General features: G+C 43.3%; 1 protein-coding gene across 1 annotated transcript in view; it reads right to left on the bottom strand.

Moving 5' to 3' along the window:
- Positions 1-1145: 1145 nt before the first annotated feature.
- LOC134573698 (histo-blood group ABO system transferase 2-like) overlaps positions 1146-18778 on the bottom strand; it is a 58421-nt gene continuing 40788 nt past the window's right edge. Inside the window, exons 5-7 of the mRNA XM_063433481.1 lie at positions 17093-17128; positions 14748-14882; positions 1146-1860 (exon numbers count right to left, since the gene is read on the bottom strand). Of these exons, the coding sequence (XP_063289551.1) occupies positions 1146-1860; positions 14748-14882; positions 17093-17128 (886 nt within the window). The remainder of the gene's footprint in view (positions 1861-14747; positions 14883-17092; positions 17129-18778) is intronic.

Raw genomic sequence — 18778 nt, 5'->3', positions numbered from 1 at the left:
TGACCATTTAAATTTAATTTTTTTACCCTGCTTGGCATTAAATCCACCAGCAAGAGTTTACATGGTACACGGACATTAAGGATATAGAAATACAAATAAAAATCCGTGCATACAATATTTATGCTTATAGTGTTGGGAAAGCACTTTTATATCAATTACACTATTTATACCTTTTTTGGACATGCTTTGATAATTTTTTTGCGACGCGCCTAGCACACTGTTCTGTTGTTCTTAAGGATATAGAAAATATGCAAATAAATGTTAGAGACCAACCATATATAATGTTGGAAAACCTGTACATATGAGAAAGGAATTACTTAGTTACAGATTGATATTCTAAACAAGACTCTGGAACAAGACCTTTGCAACCCAAACGATCAGCAGTGACTGAAGCGAAATAAACGGAGTGCGAAATAAACGGAGTAAATACGAACATCATGACCACACACAAAGTTTGCGTAATGTGTAAGTAAAGCAATTTCTAAACAAATGCAGAGATAATAATAATCAGTGCTACTTTAGGGATTTTATCAACCCCTTGGGATTTGTGAATGACAAATATTTTTGTGATTTTAAACTACTTAACACATTGTATATGGCTTTTACTATAAATCTTGACTATTTTCTATTGCTAGCTATACTAGAAATAAATAATCGAATTTTAGATACATATCTATTAGATCAGGCATTGTTTCCTTTAGCCTTATAACTTTATGTGGCTATCTACATTAAATATGCAATATAAAGTGAAGCAATCTATCCTCAAGTCATTTTTAAGAATGATTTGGATAAGCAAAGGTGGTATTTCAAAAGTTTTTAGTGATCTCTCATTACCATACTATTTAAATACATTAAAATTGTTGCTTAATATATATACACGCAAGCAGTTTTTCATAGTAGTTCCATTATAGTTTAGTTACCTGGTTTTAACTCCTAGAAGCCATTAGCTGCACTATCACTGCTTTCCAATAACATGTGCAATAGTGTTATTGAATATTGCAGGATAGGAGGGAGGGTAAAAAATACAGCTGTAATATCTGCAGTAATCAACAAAAATAAGTATTTTAGAATATGGGAAGTGGGACAGTGGTGTCAGAGATAATATGCAGAGTATTGCAAAACTTCTTATTTTTTTATTTTAATGCTTAGCGTTTTTCTTTGATTGATCTTTTGTTCCGGATTTCATTATGGTTTTTTGGAACAGCAACAAATCTTCGTCTTTTAAGGAATCCTGGGATACCCATACGGTTGTCCCATAAATATTCAGGTGAAAGGAGCTTTGTCGGTTTGTAATAAATAAAGTATTTGTTTAAATGGCTCTCTTCATGCCATATAGCTTCAATATTTTTCTCTCTGTCCGCCATTATGCCATTATGGCAGTAATTGGTCAATTTGTATATTTCTTCTGTTGTTCCCCCAAAGTAACCTGCTGCGTAATAAAAGTCCCCCTCATCATTTGGAATGTAGGCCCTAGACTCTGGCCGCCGTTCATACGTAAAACTCTGTCGAGGTGCGTTATAGTAACCAGGATGTATGGTCCCAAACAATTCACTTAAGCTCTCTACGCCAACATCGTCACTGAACTGCATGTCAATATCCGCCACAGCCAGGTAGTCAACCTCATTGATGAATCTGTCACGAGTGTAATTGCGAATCATCTCCATGCGCCTGAAGCAGATATCCTGCCACCTTTTGTACGTGGGAGATTGTAGGGTAAATAACTGTCTCCCTTCACCAAGTTTAAAATTGTACTGGCGGACCTCCTCGACTCGGTCAGTGAGTATGTAATAGTTGACTTTATGTCCTACCATGAAGAATTTTTCAGCCGTTTCTATGAATTGTTTAAGGAACACTACATACCTGAAATTAAAGGACATAGATATATAAATCAGTTATGAATAAAAAAAAAAAAAAAAAAGATTCTACGTAAATAAGGTAACTGTGATTTTGCTATAAAGATACATAACATCAGCTGTAAGATGGCAAAATCTCCTAACTGAGAGTGCATGTTTTTATAGATTTGTGTAAAGTGTAAATTGTTTAAAGGACAACTGTCATCAAATTTTTAATTCTGTTTTTTAAAAGTGTTTTATATTTAATGAAACGTTATAATTTTTTAAAAATAATATACATTGAATTTTGGAGTAATTTTACTCTTTTTAATCAGTCTGAGCAGCCATGTTGGGTAAGATTCTATTGTTGACTGATACATAGAGTGGTTAGTGTGCTCACTCTATTGTAAGTATATTTTACTTACCTTGTTGGTACTTACCTATATATATAGAGAGCACTATTGGCTGCTTTTTTGTCATTCCATATGATCTACCTTATAGTTATCCAGTTGTGATTTACTATAAATCTACTGTGTACCAAAACCAGGGATTGTATACCACTGCATGCAGTTTTACCTAGAGCTGGTTATAGCTCTACCATATGTGAGTTGACATCTTATCTAAGTGTCTTTTGTCCTACTATGTACTACTATATTGCACTATTGGTTTGCTTCTGTTTTTGTTTCCTTTTCATATACTGCTATTAAGCGAAGCTACCAAAAAGTCCTATTTCTGTACTAGAAGATCTATTGCCACCTTTGAGACTGTGTTGTACCATTTGGCATTTTTTTATTTCTTTCAAATTTTATTGTGGACGCTTTTGAGATCATGTGCGTTTTTTATTGCTCTATTTGCTTTTATTGTTCTTATTATATACTGTTGTGTTTGAAGTATTTTTCTTGGTGCTATCTGTATATGGTTATTTGATTAGTGCTTTTCTCTTTTAATGGCATACATGGTCAGTCAGGCTAAGCTAGGTAGCCTTTGATGGTATAATTCTGTAGAAAACCTTATGCCTTGTCCAGGGGCGTACCTAGAGCATTTGGCACCCGGGGCGGGTCCTATTTTTGCCCCCCCCCCCCCCCAACTTTAAATATAAAAACAACCAAAAAATGTTTTTATGTATTTAGCACTAAGCAGTGTTTGTGTGTTTAAATGTATGCATGTTTTTGTATGGAGTATATGTGAGTGAATGTAGCGGTGTGTTTGTATGTAGTGTTGGCGTTTGAATGCAAGCATGCATTTGTGTGTTGTGTGGTATTTGAATGCAGTGGTATGGTTATATATAATGGTGGGGTTTGTATGTAGTGTCAACATTGAAATGCATGAGTGTATTTGTGTGTAGTGTTGGAGAGATTTTTAGATGTCTGCACATATACACATACACGGACATACACACATGCAGATACATATACACACAAACACAGTCACACACAGATACACATGCAGACATCGTGGCGACTCTAGGAACAATATATATGGGGGGACACATAAGATACCACAGTCAAAACAGGAGGGGGAGCAGTAAAACTTCTCACTAGGGGATGGGGTAATATGCTGTCATTGGCTGTCTGATGCCAGCATGCTGTGTTCTGCATGGCATCTACTACACATTTGCATATAATTCACATTAGCCACCTAGATTTCTTGTTGTGGGCTGGCTGACACCTCTCAATTTCAATCTTTGTTTAGCAGATAACTCCTCTATTTGTTATCCTTTGTGGGATTGCCATATTTAAGGACACCAAATAAGGTGCTATCTGCTAAACAGCACCCTCATTTGGTATCTTTAAATATGGAAATCTCACATACGGGCACCAATTCAGGGAATGATCTATTAAACAACTAAAGGATTAAATAAAAACACCCTTTTCTTATTTTCAGTTGTTTAGTAGATAAATCCCTTATTTGTTATCCTTATGTGGGATTGCAATATTTAAGGACAGGAAATAAGGGAGCTATCTACTAAACACATATGCAGAGATAAACACAATCACACACATAATCACAGATATACACAAACACAATCACTGACCCACACACATACAATCACAGACACACAATCGCATACACACACAAACATCACATACATACACACATTTAATAATTACAAGGTCCACCCAGCCTTCCTACCTTGCTCTAGAAGGGCTGGAGTGGATCCTCAGTCCCTGGTGGTCAGTGGTTGCTGCTGGGATCTCTGTGCTCTTTCTGCACAGGTCCATCGCACGCCCTGTAATGATGCCGAGGCCGCGATGACATCATATCCTGGCTGCCGGCTCACTGCAGGGCGAAGACTGTCAGACACAGTCAGATGCACACAGTCCCACACACAGTCACTGTAGCGGATTGGTACCGGGCTGTCCCACGACATGTATGAGAATAAGTTTATTTGGTCATATGGCTGGTTTAATGTGTATGTACATGTATAGAAAGCATGGTATCCGGGTATAATGACAGTTAAATGTATGTAAAGAATTGTATTCCTCTAGTTGTTCGGTAGAATCATTCAAATAAAACAAGGGAATGAAACTACCGAACAACCAGACCACCCAGGAATGAGTGTGCCTCCAATTACCGTTTGCAACAATGTTGCAAACAGGTAATTGGCAATCAGTGCAGTGTGGTCTTTGTCCTCTGGGTGGCCGCCATTCGGGAAACAAACACGTGGCGGCGGCCATCTTAAACTACCGAACAGCGGTGTTTTGCCGTCGAGTGTCTGGAACTAAAATCGGACACTTGACTAGGCAAACACCGCTGAGACCTCCATACTTCCAGAAATTCGTATGGAAACTACCGAATGACCCGCCGTTCGGTAGAAAGAGCCCCATAAACAAGGGAATTCATTCAAACCCTCTCCAGGCTCTATAACACAGGCAATTCGCCTGTTTTCATTCCCTTGTTTGTGACCGACCGCAGGGCCAAAATGCATGGAACTGTTTTCGGATACTTTACCCATGCGGTCGGTCAAATCTTTGGAACCCCATATCTCACGAACCATTCATCCGAATGGGCTAATTTTTAAGTATGTTGGTCCCCCAGAATAGAGCTATCTGGGGATGTTGGATTTGTGGATGTACCCCAAGTATTTAGGGTATATCCAAAACTCGGGGAAAACTGTGTACACAATAAGGGGATTATGATGCTAGAGGAGGGGAGGAGATCTGTGGGAGGTTACTACTTAGAGATTGGATAATGTCTTAAGTGTTAGAACCTCCTCCCTTGCATGGGAGAGGGCTTTATAAGGAACTGTGGAATAAAGCTTGTCAGACTACTCCTGAAACTGTGTGTCGTCCAGTTATTGGGATTGCGATGGGGATACTGCTGTATTACTTTACCTGCTGGAAACCTTGCCTGTGGACTTAACATCACCTTGTTCCTGAGCCTCACTGGGATCTCTAGTGGAGAATAGCTGTGCAAGATCGGCTCTCCGCTACATTGGTTGGCAGCGGTGGGATCCAAACTCACAGAGGAACAAGCGTAAATGGAGTACGGATGGAGATTGATTTTTCTGCGCTAAAACGCTCCACGCTAAAGGACCTCCTAGAGGCAAGGGGTATACAAGCCAGCAATAAGAAGAAAGCAGTACTTGTTACAGAACTCATGGCAGAGTACAGAATGGAGGGCGATTCAGTTCCGGCACAGAGGGAGCCGGGAGGAACACCACAAGGATCGGAATTCCAGAGGCAGGTTCAGTTCAGGCTATCCTTTTATGGGAAAAACCCCCCAACAGAAATTGTTACCAGGACAATGGCCGAGGTACAAGAATTCATCCTAAGGACCCAAGCACCAGAACAAAGCTCTGCAATTAATGTGCCACAGGAAGGTAAGCCTAAAATACCATACCAGGCTTTTAAAACATATGTGGAGGCAGAGGAAGATATAGACGCTTTCCTGCAAGACTTTGAAAGACTGTGTGCACTGCATAAAATTAACGCAGAGGACTGGGTACCTATTTTGGCCGGAAGGTTAACCGGGAGGGCAGCAGAGGCATATCGGACTGTACCTAATGACGAAATAAGGAATTACAATAAAGTGAAAGAAATTATACTCGCCAGGTATGCTATAACACCCGAGGCATACCGGCGGAGGTTCCGGGATCTAAAGAAAGCAGAGAAGGACTCGCACGCAGAGTGGGCATGCCGATTACAGGGGGCAGCGCTCGGGTGGGTGCAAGCTAGCAAGGCACGTTCTATGGAGGATGTAATACAGATGTTGCTGATGGAGCAGTTCTATGCGGGAGTAACCAATGAGGTCCAGGAATGGGTAAGGGACAGAAACCCTACTTCCCTTACCGAGGCTGCTAGGAAAGCGGATGACTACCTGGATGCACGCAGGTCACAAAAACCTGCAGCTCCAAAAGAAACCTTCAAAACATTCGGGGGAAACACCTACACCCCAGCTCCACCGAGACCGCTACCACCACCACCACCACCCGCTGCACAGCCCCGGTTCCGACAACCCACCGCTGGCCCCTGTCATCACTGCCAGAAGTGGGGACATTATAAAAGGGAATGCCCACAGCTACGGGACCGTTCCACCTGGATTCGTCCAGGCCCACCTCCACCCAGGGCGGCCGCAGCCCACCACTACCAGGACCTAGTCACCACCCCGTATGGTTCCGCAGTCCCCATTACTACTGTGGAACAATGGGAGGTACTGCACGAGGCAGATCCGGTCCAGGCCAATGTGGATAATCTACGGCACCATCGACAGACGGTATATCTGAATGGTACAGCAGTCCGGGGATTACGAGATTCGGGAGCCACCATCACTTTGGTACAGAGCCACCTGATTTCAGATCAGGCAAAACTGAACAAAACTGTTGCCGTCCGGGTAGCTGGGGGAGCAGTGTACCGGCTACCTACAGCAAGGGTACATTTACATTGGGGAGCGGGGGCAGGGGAAGTGGAGGTGGGGTTGATGCCACATTTACCGGCGGAGGTTTTATTGGGGAACGATCTGGGGAGGCTCACTTCTGCTTTTGAGCCCCAGTCGCCCACCACAGGAGAGGTCAACCCTGTAGTCACCCGACAACAGGCCCGCACCCAGGACCACAACACACTGCCGGAGGTCCAGGTAAGCAACCCTACCCCCCCTCTAGAATGTGTCCCCTGGGCTCCACCTAACGAATTTGTAGCTGAAGTCGCAACAGACCCCACGCTTCAGGTGTATAGGGACAAGGTTGGCACGGGTTCCCCCGGGGCGGAGGGAGAGAAGTTTATCTGGGATAAACAACTGTTGTACAGGGAAACAACCAAACAGATTACGGGGTTAGACCCGATAGCGAGGAGACAATTAGTGGTACCACAGCGGTACCGGGCGGAATTACTCCGGATAGCGCATGATATTCCGCTATCCGGACATCTAGGGGTTAGTCGCACCAGATACAGACTAACCCAGAGTTTCTTCTGGCCAGGGATTAGCCAGGAAGTACGCAGATATTGCACGACTTGCGATACCTGCCAGAGAGTGGGAAAAAGGGGGGATCGCAGGAAGGCTAAACTTCACCCCTTACCCATAATAGAGGAACCTTTTAGCCGAATAGCGGTGGATCTGATAGGCCCCCTCAATAAAGTTAGCCCGTCAGGAAAACGGTATATTTTAACGGTCGTAGATTATGCCACCAGGTATCCAGAAGCAGTGGCTCTGACCAACATCCACGCTGAGACGGTCGCGGATGCCCTCATGCGGATATTCTCCCGGATGGGATTACCCAGGGAGATTATCTCGGATCAGGGTACCCAGTTTACCGCAGAATTCACCCAACACCTCTGGAGGATCTGTGGCATTAAGCCTATTATCAGTGCCCCTTACCACCCCCAGACGAACGGGCTCTGCGAACGATTCAATGGTACCTTGAAGCAGATGCTCCGAACCTTCGCAGAGACCCACAAGGACTGGGAACGATTCCTGCCGCACCTCCTATTCGCATACCGGGAGGTGCCGCAGGAATCCACAGGGTTCTCCCCGTTTGAATTATTGTTTGGAAGGAGGGTCCGAGGCCCATTAGATCTTATTAGAGAGCATTGGGAGGGAGACCGGAGCACAGATGGCACTCCCATCCTACCATATGTGTTGGCCTTTCGGGACCGCCTAGAAGCGTTGACCAAGACGGTAAGGGAAAACCTTCAGGAGGCCCAGACCCGCCAGCGTACATGGTATGATCGGGGAGCCAGGGACCGTAGCTTTCAGATCGGGCAGAAGGTACTAATTTTAAAACCTGTCCGACATGATAAGTTACAGGCCGCCTGGCAGGGCCCATATAAGGTGGTGGAGCAAAGATGCGATACCACCTATATTATCGGCCCCTGCACAGGGACTGGGGGGCGACGCATGCTCCATGTGAACATGCTGAAGCCCTACCACGAGCGTACTGAGGAGGTAACCGCCATCTGTGCCCCTAACACGGAAGAGTTTGACAGCTTACCCCTCCCCGATTTGCTGGGGGATGGGCAGCTGTCCGGAGATTTAGGGGAAGTTACGCTGGGAGATCGGCTGAGCCCACAGGAGCGGATCGAGGTACAGCAACTATTGGAAGAGAAACGCGACACGTTCTCTAATGTACCTGGATACACGCCTCTGGCAACTCACCGGGTCGAGACCCCAGGGCAACTACCCATGCGCCAGACTCCCTACCGCATCCCAGAAGCGGTGCGGGCAAACATGCGTAAGGAGATCGACGAAATGCTCCAACTGGGGGTGATTGAACCCTCAGACAGTCCTTGGGCATCTCCTGTAGTCCTCGTACCAAAGCGAGACGGTACGACCCGCTTCTGCGTGGACTATAGGAGATTGAACGAGAAGACTGTATCTGACGCCTATCCGATGCCCCGGATAGACGAGTTACTGGACAGAATGGCCAGGGGCCAATACCTCACCACTATTGACTTGTGTAAAGGGTATTGGCAAATCCCCCTGGCCCCAGACGCCATCCCGAAGTCGGCCTTTGTCACCCCATTTGGCTTGTACCAGTTTAAGGTCATGCCATTTGGGATGAAAAACGCCCCAGCCACCTTCCAAAGGATGGTGGATCGACTCCTAGATGGATTCCAGGACTATACATGTGCCTACCTGGACGATATTGCTATTTTTAGCAATACGTGGCAGGAACACTTAGCTCACATCGGAGCTGTACTAGATAGGATAAGGGAAGCAGGTCTAACCTTGAAGCCGGCCAAGTGTAGTATCGGCATGGCTGAGGTACAATACCTGGGACATAGAGTAGGGTGCGGTAAACAAAAACCCGAACCCGCCAAAGTAGAGGCTGTAGCCCAGTGGCCCACCCCTAGGACTAAGACCCAGGTTTTAGCGTTTCTAGGGACAGCAGGGTATTACCGGAAGTTTGTTCCCAATTATAGCGCCCTGGCCAAACCCCTCACTGACCTGACCCGTAAGAACCTTCCCCGCCAAGTAAACTGGACCCCGGAGTGTGAGCAGGCATTCCAACAATTGAAAAATGCACTGATAAATGCCCCTGTCTTGGCAGCTCCCAATCCAACTAAACGTTTTCTTGTTCACACAGACGCTTCTATGTTTGGATTGGGGGCAGTACTGAGTCAAGTCGGGGCCGATGGCGGGGAACATCCAGTGGCTTACATCAGTCGCAAACTGTTACCTCGAGAAGTAAGCTACGCCGCCATCGAAAAGGAATGCCTGGCTGTGGTGTGGGCCCTAAAGAAGCTACAACCCTATTTATATGGACAGCCCTTTTCCTTGCTCACGGATCACAACCCGTTAGTCTGGCTGAACCGGGTGGCTGGAGACAACGCCAGGCTGCTGCGCTGGAGTTTGGCGCTACAGCCTTTTGACTTTAATATCCAGTACCGGCCGGGTAAGCAGAATGGAAATGCTGACGGGTTGTCAAGACAAACTGACTTAGAGAAATGATCCGTGAGCCCCCGGACATCCCCAAGCCGATCCGTGTTGGATCAGACTGTGTATGCCGGCTTGTGGGCAAGGGGGAGCAGTGTAGCGGATTGGTACCGGGCTGTCCCACGACATGTATGAGAATAAGTGTATTTGGTCATATGGCTGGTTTAATGTGTATGTACATGTATAGAAAGCATGGTATCCGGGTATAATGACAGTTAAATGTATGTAAAGAATTGTATTCCTCTAGTTGTTCGGTAGAATCATTCAAATAAAACAAGGGAATGAAACTACCGAACAACCAGACCACCCAGGAATGAGTGTGCCTCCAATTACCGTTTGCAACAATGTTGCAAACAGGTAATTGGCAATCAGTGCAGTGTGGTCTTTGTCCTCTGGGTGGCCGCCATTCGGGAAACAAACACGTGGCGGCGGCCATCTTAAACTACCGAACAGCGGTGTTTTGCCGTCGAGTGTCTGGAACTAAAATCGGACACTTGACTAGGCAAACACCGCTGAGACCTCCATACTTCCAGAAATTCGTATGGAAACTACCGAATGACCCGCCGTTCGGTAGAAAGAGCCCCATAAACAAGGGAATTCATTCAAACCCTCTCCAGGCTCTATAACACAGGCAATTCGCCTGTTTTCATTCCCTTGTTTGTGACCGACCGCAGGGCCAAAATGCATGGAACTGTTTTCGGATACTTTACCCATGCGGTCGGTCAAATCTTTAGAACCCCATATCTCACGAACCATTCATCCGAATGGGCTAATTTTTAAGTATGTTGGTCCCCCAGAATAGAGCTATCTGGGGATGTTGGATTTGTGGATGTACCCCAAGTATTTAGGGTATATCCAAAACTCGGGGAAAACTGTGTACACAATAAGGGGATTATGATGCTAGAGGAGGGGAGGAGATCTGTGGGAGGTTACTACTTAGAGATTGGATAATGTCTTAAGTGTTAGAACCTCCTCCCTTGCATGGGAGAGGGCTTTATAAGGAACTGTGGAATAAAGCTTGTCAGACTACTCCTGAAACTGTGTGTCGTCCAGTTATTGGGATTGCGATGGGGATACTGCTGTATTACTTTACCTGCTGGAAACCTTGCCTGTGGACTTAACATCACCTTGTTCCTGAGCCTCACTGGGATCTCTAGTGGAGAATAGCTGTGCAAGATCGGCTCTCCGCTACAGTCACTCACACACAGTTACAGGCAGACAGTCAAACACGCAGGCAATCACACAGGCAGACAGTCACACATACACACACAGATTCACAGACAGTCACACACACAATCACAGGCAGACAGTCACACATACACACAACACAGTCACAGACAGTCACTCACACACACACCCACAATCACAGGCAGACAGTCACACACACAGTCACAGACAGTCACACACAGAGTCACAGGCAGACAGTCACACAGGCAGACAGTCACACATACACACAACACAATCACAGACAGTCACACACACACACAGAGGCAGACAGTCACACACACACACACACACACACAATCATATAGTCACACACACAGTCAGAGAAAGTCACTCACACACACACACACAGACACACACAGGCAGACAGTCACACACACACAGTCACACAGACAATCACGGGCAGACAATCACAGGCAGTCACACACACACACACAATCAGAGGCAGACAATCACAGGCAGACAGTCACACAGGCAGACAGTCACACATACACACAACACAATCACAGACAGTCACACACACACACACACACACACACAGAGGCAGACAGTCACACATACACACAACACAATCACAGACAGTCACACACACACACACACACACACACACACAGAGGCAGACAGTCACACACACACACACAATCATATAGTCACACACACACAGTCAGAGAAAGTCACACACACACACACACACACACACAGACACACACAGGCAGACAGTCACACACACACACACAGTCACACAGACAATCACAGGCAGACAATCACAGGCAGTCACACACACACAATCAGAGGCAGACAATCACAGGCAATCACACACACACACAATCATAGGTAGACAGTCACACACACACACACACAATCACAGGCAGACAGTCACACACACAGTCACAGACAGTCACTCAAACCCTCAATCACAGGCAGACAATCACACAGACAATCACAGGCAGACAATCACACACACAGTCACACAGACAATCACAGGAAGACATTCACACACACAGGCACACAGACAATCGCAGGCAGACAATCACAGGCAGTCACACACACACAGGCAGACAATCACACACACAGTCAAAGACAGTCACAATCACAGTTACACACACACATACAGTCAAAGACAGTCACAATCACAGTTACACACACACACACACACACACACAGTCAAAGACAGTCACAATCACAGTTACACACAGCACACACTCTCTCACTTACAGTAAGCTTGGGCTGGAGGAGGAGTGGATCCAGTCCCTCCTGTGCTGTAGTTGGGGAAGCAGGGACTCCTTCGTGTTTCCCCTCTGTGTGCAGCAGTATGAGGCTGCATGTAGCTCCGCCCCCACGTCCGTCTTGGCTCCACCCCCACAGCCTTCTGGCTCCGCCCCCACGACCGTTCTGGCTCCGCCCCCAAATCTCCATGCAGCCAGATCTCTAGCTCCTGCTCCCAGCCCCTGCGTGTGAGCTGTGTCGGCTGCCCGGCGCCCCTGCTGCTATGGCAACCGGTGCAGCCACACAGCTCACTGAACTACAAGCCTGGCCAGCCCTGGTGGCACCCCCCTGCCTCATGGCACCCGGGGCGGACCGCCCCCCCCCACCCCCTCCCCCTTAGTACGCCACTGGCCACTGGCCTAAGCACTGGATAAAAAAAAAATAGGGGGTATATATATATATATATATATATATATATTAAATGTATTACACATAGGAAACTAAAATAGTGTATTTATAAAAATTCGAATAACATTGTGGATTCTAGGAGACATTTCAATCCAGTTAGACTTTTTTCAGGCGTAGTGGAAAAGATATTCAAGATAGTAATTTGCATTGTGTCGTACATTTGCTGTGACACCACAAATTAGGGATATGCATGGGCAAAAAATTTGGTTTGGTTCTGAAATTCGGGTAAGTAAAAAAATTCGGCACTTCCGAAATTCGTCACAATTCGGGACTTCAGCAGTCTGTACATCTGTAGGGCTCTCTAACCCTTAACCGCGAACCCTAAACCAAACCCTACCCACCACAACCAATTACATATCTATAGGGTTCCCAGTGCCCAGACTGCCACCACAACCACTTACACATCTCTAGGGCTCCCAGTGACAGGATTGCCACCACAACCACTTACACATCTATAGGGCTCCCAGTGCCTGGACTGCCACCACAACCACTTACACATCTATAGGGCTCCCACTGTATTACACTGTGTTATAATGTATGGATCAAACATTGTGTATTATACTATTATGATAATGTATAGATCGAATAGACCGGGCATTGTATATTATACTGTGTCATAATAATGTATGGATCAAATAGAAGGGACATTGTGTATTATACTGTGTTGTAATAATGTATGGATCAAATAATACTGTGTCATAATGTATGGATCAAATATTGTGTATTATACTGTGTTATAATAAATATATGGATCAACTTTAATGGGCAGTGTAGTATACTGTTATAATAATTTAAGGATCAAATACTGTGTATTATACTATAATAAAGTATGGATCAAACAGTGTATTATACTGTCATAATTATGTATGGGTCAAGCATCGTGTATTATACTATTATAATAATGTATGGATCAAATAGACTGGGCGTTGTGTATTATACTGTCAGAATAATGTATGAATCGAATAGAACAGACATTGTGTACTATACTGTGTAATAATAATGTTTGGATCAAATATTGTGTATTATAAATGCTGTGTTATAATAATGTATGGATGATATAGGGTTATTTACTAAACTGGAACTTGTGTATTATACATACTGTGTAACAGAGGTTATAATTAGTAAGAGTTCCTTTGTATGATATTTATTACAAAACAATACAGCATGCCATACATGTATAGATGCCGTCTGGTCAGCAATAAATAAACTTGTTTTGTCTGGAAGAACTTGCTTGAAATGCAGAAGAAAGCCAGCACTAATTTTATCTTCAAACATGGGCTTCCTAAACTTGCCAATGATAGAATTTTTAGAATTGAGTCTGGTGAGCTCTGCACGGGGGTTTCACAAGGAGCTTTGTTATAGGAGGGTTATATTCACTAAACTGTGACATGATGTAACTGACAACCGTCTGGCTGTAGAAAATGAAAATGTGGTAACACACTGATTTGTCGTGTCCATAGAACACTTTGGGGCAATGTTAATGCATATTTCAAGTACTACGGGGTTAGCTGTGATATGATCTCTCTTCTCCTTTTGCAGACAATAATACAGCACTAGCGTTCGCCCTGACAGCAGGTACCATGTCTTCTGTCCTGTACCTGGCAGCGCTGCAGCACCCAGCACATGGCCCAGCGTCAGAACAAGTTCAGTTTATATGTTGGGAACACGCAGTCTATCTGTCGAACATTTCTCTGTATGACATGACGATTAGATGTATAACGGGGAGATATCCGCAGTTCCTACTCTTTCTATACAAATGACATTGGTTTTTAATTAATTCAGTGTCCTTCACTAAATTTTCCATTGGTAGAAATTAAAATATTTGGCCAAAATAGCCACATTGGGATTTTCTGAAATCCGAACCACCACGTCAATTTGGTTCAATTCTGCAATTCAACAATTCGACACATCTTCAATTCGGTTCAGTTCGGCAATTCGGCACTTTGGCAATTTGGACATTTGGAAGTATCCGAATGTCCGAAGTGCCCAAAATTCTTCCAAATGTACATTCAGGACGAAATTAATTGCACATATCTACCACAAATAAGCTTCATCAGGCTCTTGTAATTCAACCATTTTTTGCTCTTATTTTATAAAACAACTAACTAATTTTATAATGAAGTATTTTGAATTATTATTACTTACTTTTTAATGGCAAACATTGCAAGACCAATGCGAACTCCTCTTAATTTAAACTGGGCATTCAATATATCGATGTTATAGGTACCATCCCAAACAATAGGGGCAAGCCACGGTGTCATCATCACCACATCTGTTCGGCTATAATATTGAACATACATGCAGAGTTAGACATTTTTACCCTCTGTATGAAATCACTGATTTGCTGATTCATGTTTCGAATAATATTTCTGGTTCAATAACGGAAAATATTTTAAAATGTTGTAACATTATCTAATTTTTTTCAAGTTTTTCTTTTTGCAGTTGGCAATTATATTGTTATTATCCCAGAATTCCATGTGAAGTATTCAAATAAGTACAGAAATAATTGTACTTTTTTTTTTACTTTTTTACATTTTAAAGGCATTTGTTTGCAATGAAATTCAGAATTGTCAGAATTTGCAATTCTGTATTTACTGTATTTATGTAAAAATTACTGAATAGACCAGTACACAGGAAGAAACTTACAGTTTGTCAAAACATGTTTTATTTAGCATAAATACAATTTATATAGCTTTCCATTAGATGCATATTATTTTGTTTTACCGTTTTCATTAATTCAGTTATAACTAATTGCATCAGGCCATTAACAAACCAACAAATCACAGTATGCTGAAGGCTCTCTTTAAGTCAGAAGAGGCATATAGAAGCTTTTGCTACATTAAAATGCTACATTAAAAGCTCCTCTGTTTTTGAGCACACTTGCCAGAAGACTGGAAGATGTGATTTATTTATTATTTATATGATATATGTTGTCACATATTACAAACAGAGCCAGAAGAAACTCCCCTTAGCTGAGAGGCGTGTCCAACAATGCAATCTTACCAAATTTTATGTAATTCTTTAAAAACATTTCTTGTTTGTATGTTTAATTAATTTAAAAAGTGTTTGCTTTTAGGGTTTAAAAAAGGGTTAAAAAAAATTTACCATCAATTGATGCATGTCCTTTTCTTATTAGCGGTTCCCAGTTTTGTAAGCTACCGGTGCAGGAGTGGGGTATAGGAAACAAAATGAGTTAAAAGACCAAAAATCAGAAGCCTGAAAAACCTTGAATGGGCCTCAACATTAGAGACCTCCTGCTGCAGGCACAAGGTGTGAGTGGGCCCAAAATGGCTGACTACCCCTAGGTCTACTCAGACCTGTCGGACGAGCTGTCTCTGGGGGAGGAGGAAGGTGCTTTGTTACCCAGACCGGCCCCAACATCGATAGTTAGCAGCCCTGACAAATCTCCAGTCACGACAGCGGTGTTTAAAGACCTGCTGGCAGACTTACAGAAAAATATCCTAGTCAATGTGACAACTCTGCGTGCTGGTCTCCAGGGCTTAACAGGCCGGCTTGGCATGGTGTAATCCATGACGGAAGAGCACACACAACAACTATCTTCTATGTAGCAGACGATGCTGGGGCTCCAAAAACAGAACAAACTCTATGACCAGCGTTTTGATGCGCTGTAAGACACGTGGCACAAGAATAGCATTAAAATACGGGGCATCCCAGAGGAAGTTCCCACAGAGGAACTGCCACATATGCTGAGATGACTCATTGCAGCGTTGTTATCCCCGTGGCAGGCCAAGTCAGAGGGCTTGGAAGGCTGCTTCCGCATTCCCCAAATCACCAATGGCTCCTGCAGCAGTTCCACGGGACCTGATAGTCCACTTCTACAATGGCAGGGATAACGCAGCAGTTCTAACTGCTCTAAAAGACCAAGCTCTTTATACTTTTGAGGGAATGTGGCTTACCTTTTCTTCTGACCTGTCAAGAGGCACTTTGGTGTGACGGAGGTCCCTCAGACTATTCACAGCTCTCCACAGGAAGCACGACTTTTAATACCGCTGGCGACTGACCGTAGGCTGATGATCTTTCATGGAAACTCCCAATATACTGCACACGATCTGACCAAAGCCACAACCTTATTAGCTACATTGGGACTCCCGCTGGATTCATTGGCACCGGTAAGACCTCAAGCAGCCGGATCCGCAGCCCACCTTTAAGACCCAATGAAGGTGACAACATTCGTCCCACGGAAGTCTCCACTGGCTACATATGCAGTGGTCACCAGTTGATCTCCCGGATGAGTCATGATATGCTTACTTATATCAGCTTTGTTCTGTTATTTTTATATGTGTATGTTTTCTCAGTTTTCCTACTCCTAGTATTGTTAGTTCTTAACACAGCATGGAAGCAATAACTCACTCTGGATGAGACTATGCACAATTGATGGTTTGTTTAGTTTAGTTCCTGTGCTCTTTACTATCACCACTGCTAATGAAAATATAGAGAAAAATATAAAAGTTTGAATACGTAAAACTCACGGTGGGGTAAGAGCTTGTGGCTTCTCATACAACATTCTGGAAAAAAAAATAGATTGTATTTTAATTAAGATTTAAAGCTGTTATTAGCACAAATAAGATGTACACATATATTGGTGACATTTTGCAGATGTTTTTTTTTTATAACAAATTTTACCAATGAATAGAAGAATCACGGCTTCAGTGATATGTATGTCTGTTTGAATTAAAGAGACACTTACAGGGTATGCAATAAAGTGAGAATTCAAAGTGAATTTGAAGTAAAATTAAAATTGAAGGTAAAAATAGCCAAACTAGACTGAAAGGAACACTCTAGGCTCCTAAAGCACCTCAGCTTGATGTCAATAGAAATTGGTTGTTTTATAAATTAGCCTTGATATACCCCCTGGCTATCTGGCTGTCAATCAGATAACAGATACTATTAATTCCTGGTTGTTTAGCTCAGTGAAGCTAAACTCAAGAGGCAGCAATTGCCCAGAGCTCCTGCCTTGCAAAGACTTCTCAATGAGCTGCATTGGGGAGTCTGTGATTGGACAATCACAGAAAGTCTGGACAAGAGATATGCAGTTTTTGCAAGCTGTTTTTAGATGTGACACCAATAAAATGCATAACTAAATGCATGCATGTTTTAATTAGGTTATATCTACTAAACACTGATTATGCTATTTCTTATATAATATAGTATAATATATAATAATATTATAATATATATATTTGGGGCAACCTATGCAACTGCATTTGGCCTAGCGAGTTTCATAATACAGCTGCTGGGATCTGAAGCTGTCTCTTTATCAGCCAGGTCTTACTAAATAAATGTTGCAAGAAGTGCAGAAGGTCTGTGAGCAGCCTTTTTGTGAGCTGGTCTATACACCAACCATTTTCTTTAATTTTAATGGTACTGGCCCTAAGGCCAACATATTTTTCACCATTAAGAAGTGCTGTACCGGACGTACCCTGCACGTTTGCGGCTAAAATCACCCCAGTACTCACCTGGACCGGCGTATATACATATACATATATCTCAAAATACACTTATAATGTAATCATATATACGCATAATATATGTATAATATATTATGAAATGCTTTAATTATTTTATAATACATTATAGATAAATAGGAAATAAAAACATGTGCGTTTGGGGGATAAATATATATATATATATATATACACATACATATATATATATATACATATAAATAAATATAATGTATTTTTTATTTTAAATGTATATTATATATGTGTGTAAGAATATATATAATACACCCCACAAACCGCCGCAGCTTGGTTGGGGTCTCGCCGTCCTCCACTCATCTTGGACCCGAGACCAGGATCCAGCTTCCAGTAGGTAGACCTCTCCTAGTCCTCTCCTTACTAGAGCTTAGTGATTATACTCAGGGGAGTATAGTGATTATAGCAATCCCCAGAGTGAATGTAGTTCTCCAATCCCCCAAACATGAGCCTCGACTTCATGAAGGGTAAAACAAGTCTGTTTAATGGAAGCCACAGGTGGCCTTTCATGCAAGTCCCCAAGCAAGGTATACGCCCACATGGACCTTGTGGGGGACAGGGACACAAAGCTTACAAACCAATCAGAACAGTAATTAAATGTACAACACAAAACAATATTCAGAAATAATGCTCGTTTTAAATTTTAAAGTAAATTAAAACAATTTGGTGATAAATACT

Source organism: Pelobates fuscus, chromosome 9 (assembly GCF_036172605.1).
Source record: "Pelobates fuscus isolate aPelFus1 chromosome 9, aPelFus1.pri, whole genome shotgun sequence".
Classification (NCBI taxonomy): domain Eukaryota; kingdom Metazoa; phylum Chordata; class Amphibia; order Anura; family Pelobatidae; genus Pelobates; species Pelobates fuscus.
The sequence above is the reverse complement of the archived record's forward strand: the minus strand, read 5'-3'. Positions and strand labels throughout refer to the sequence as shown.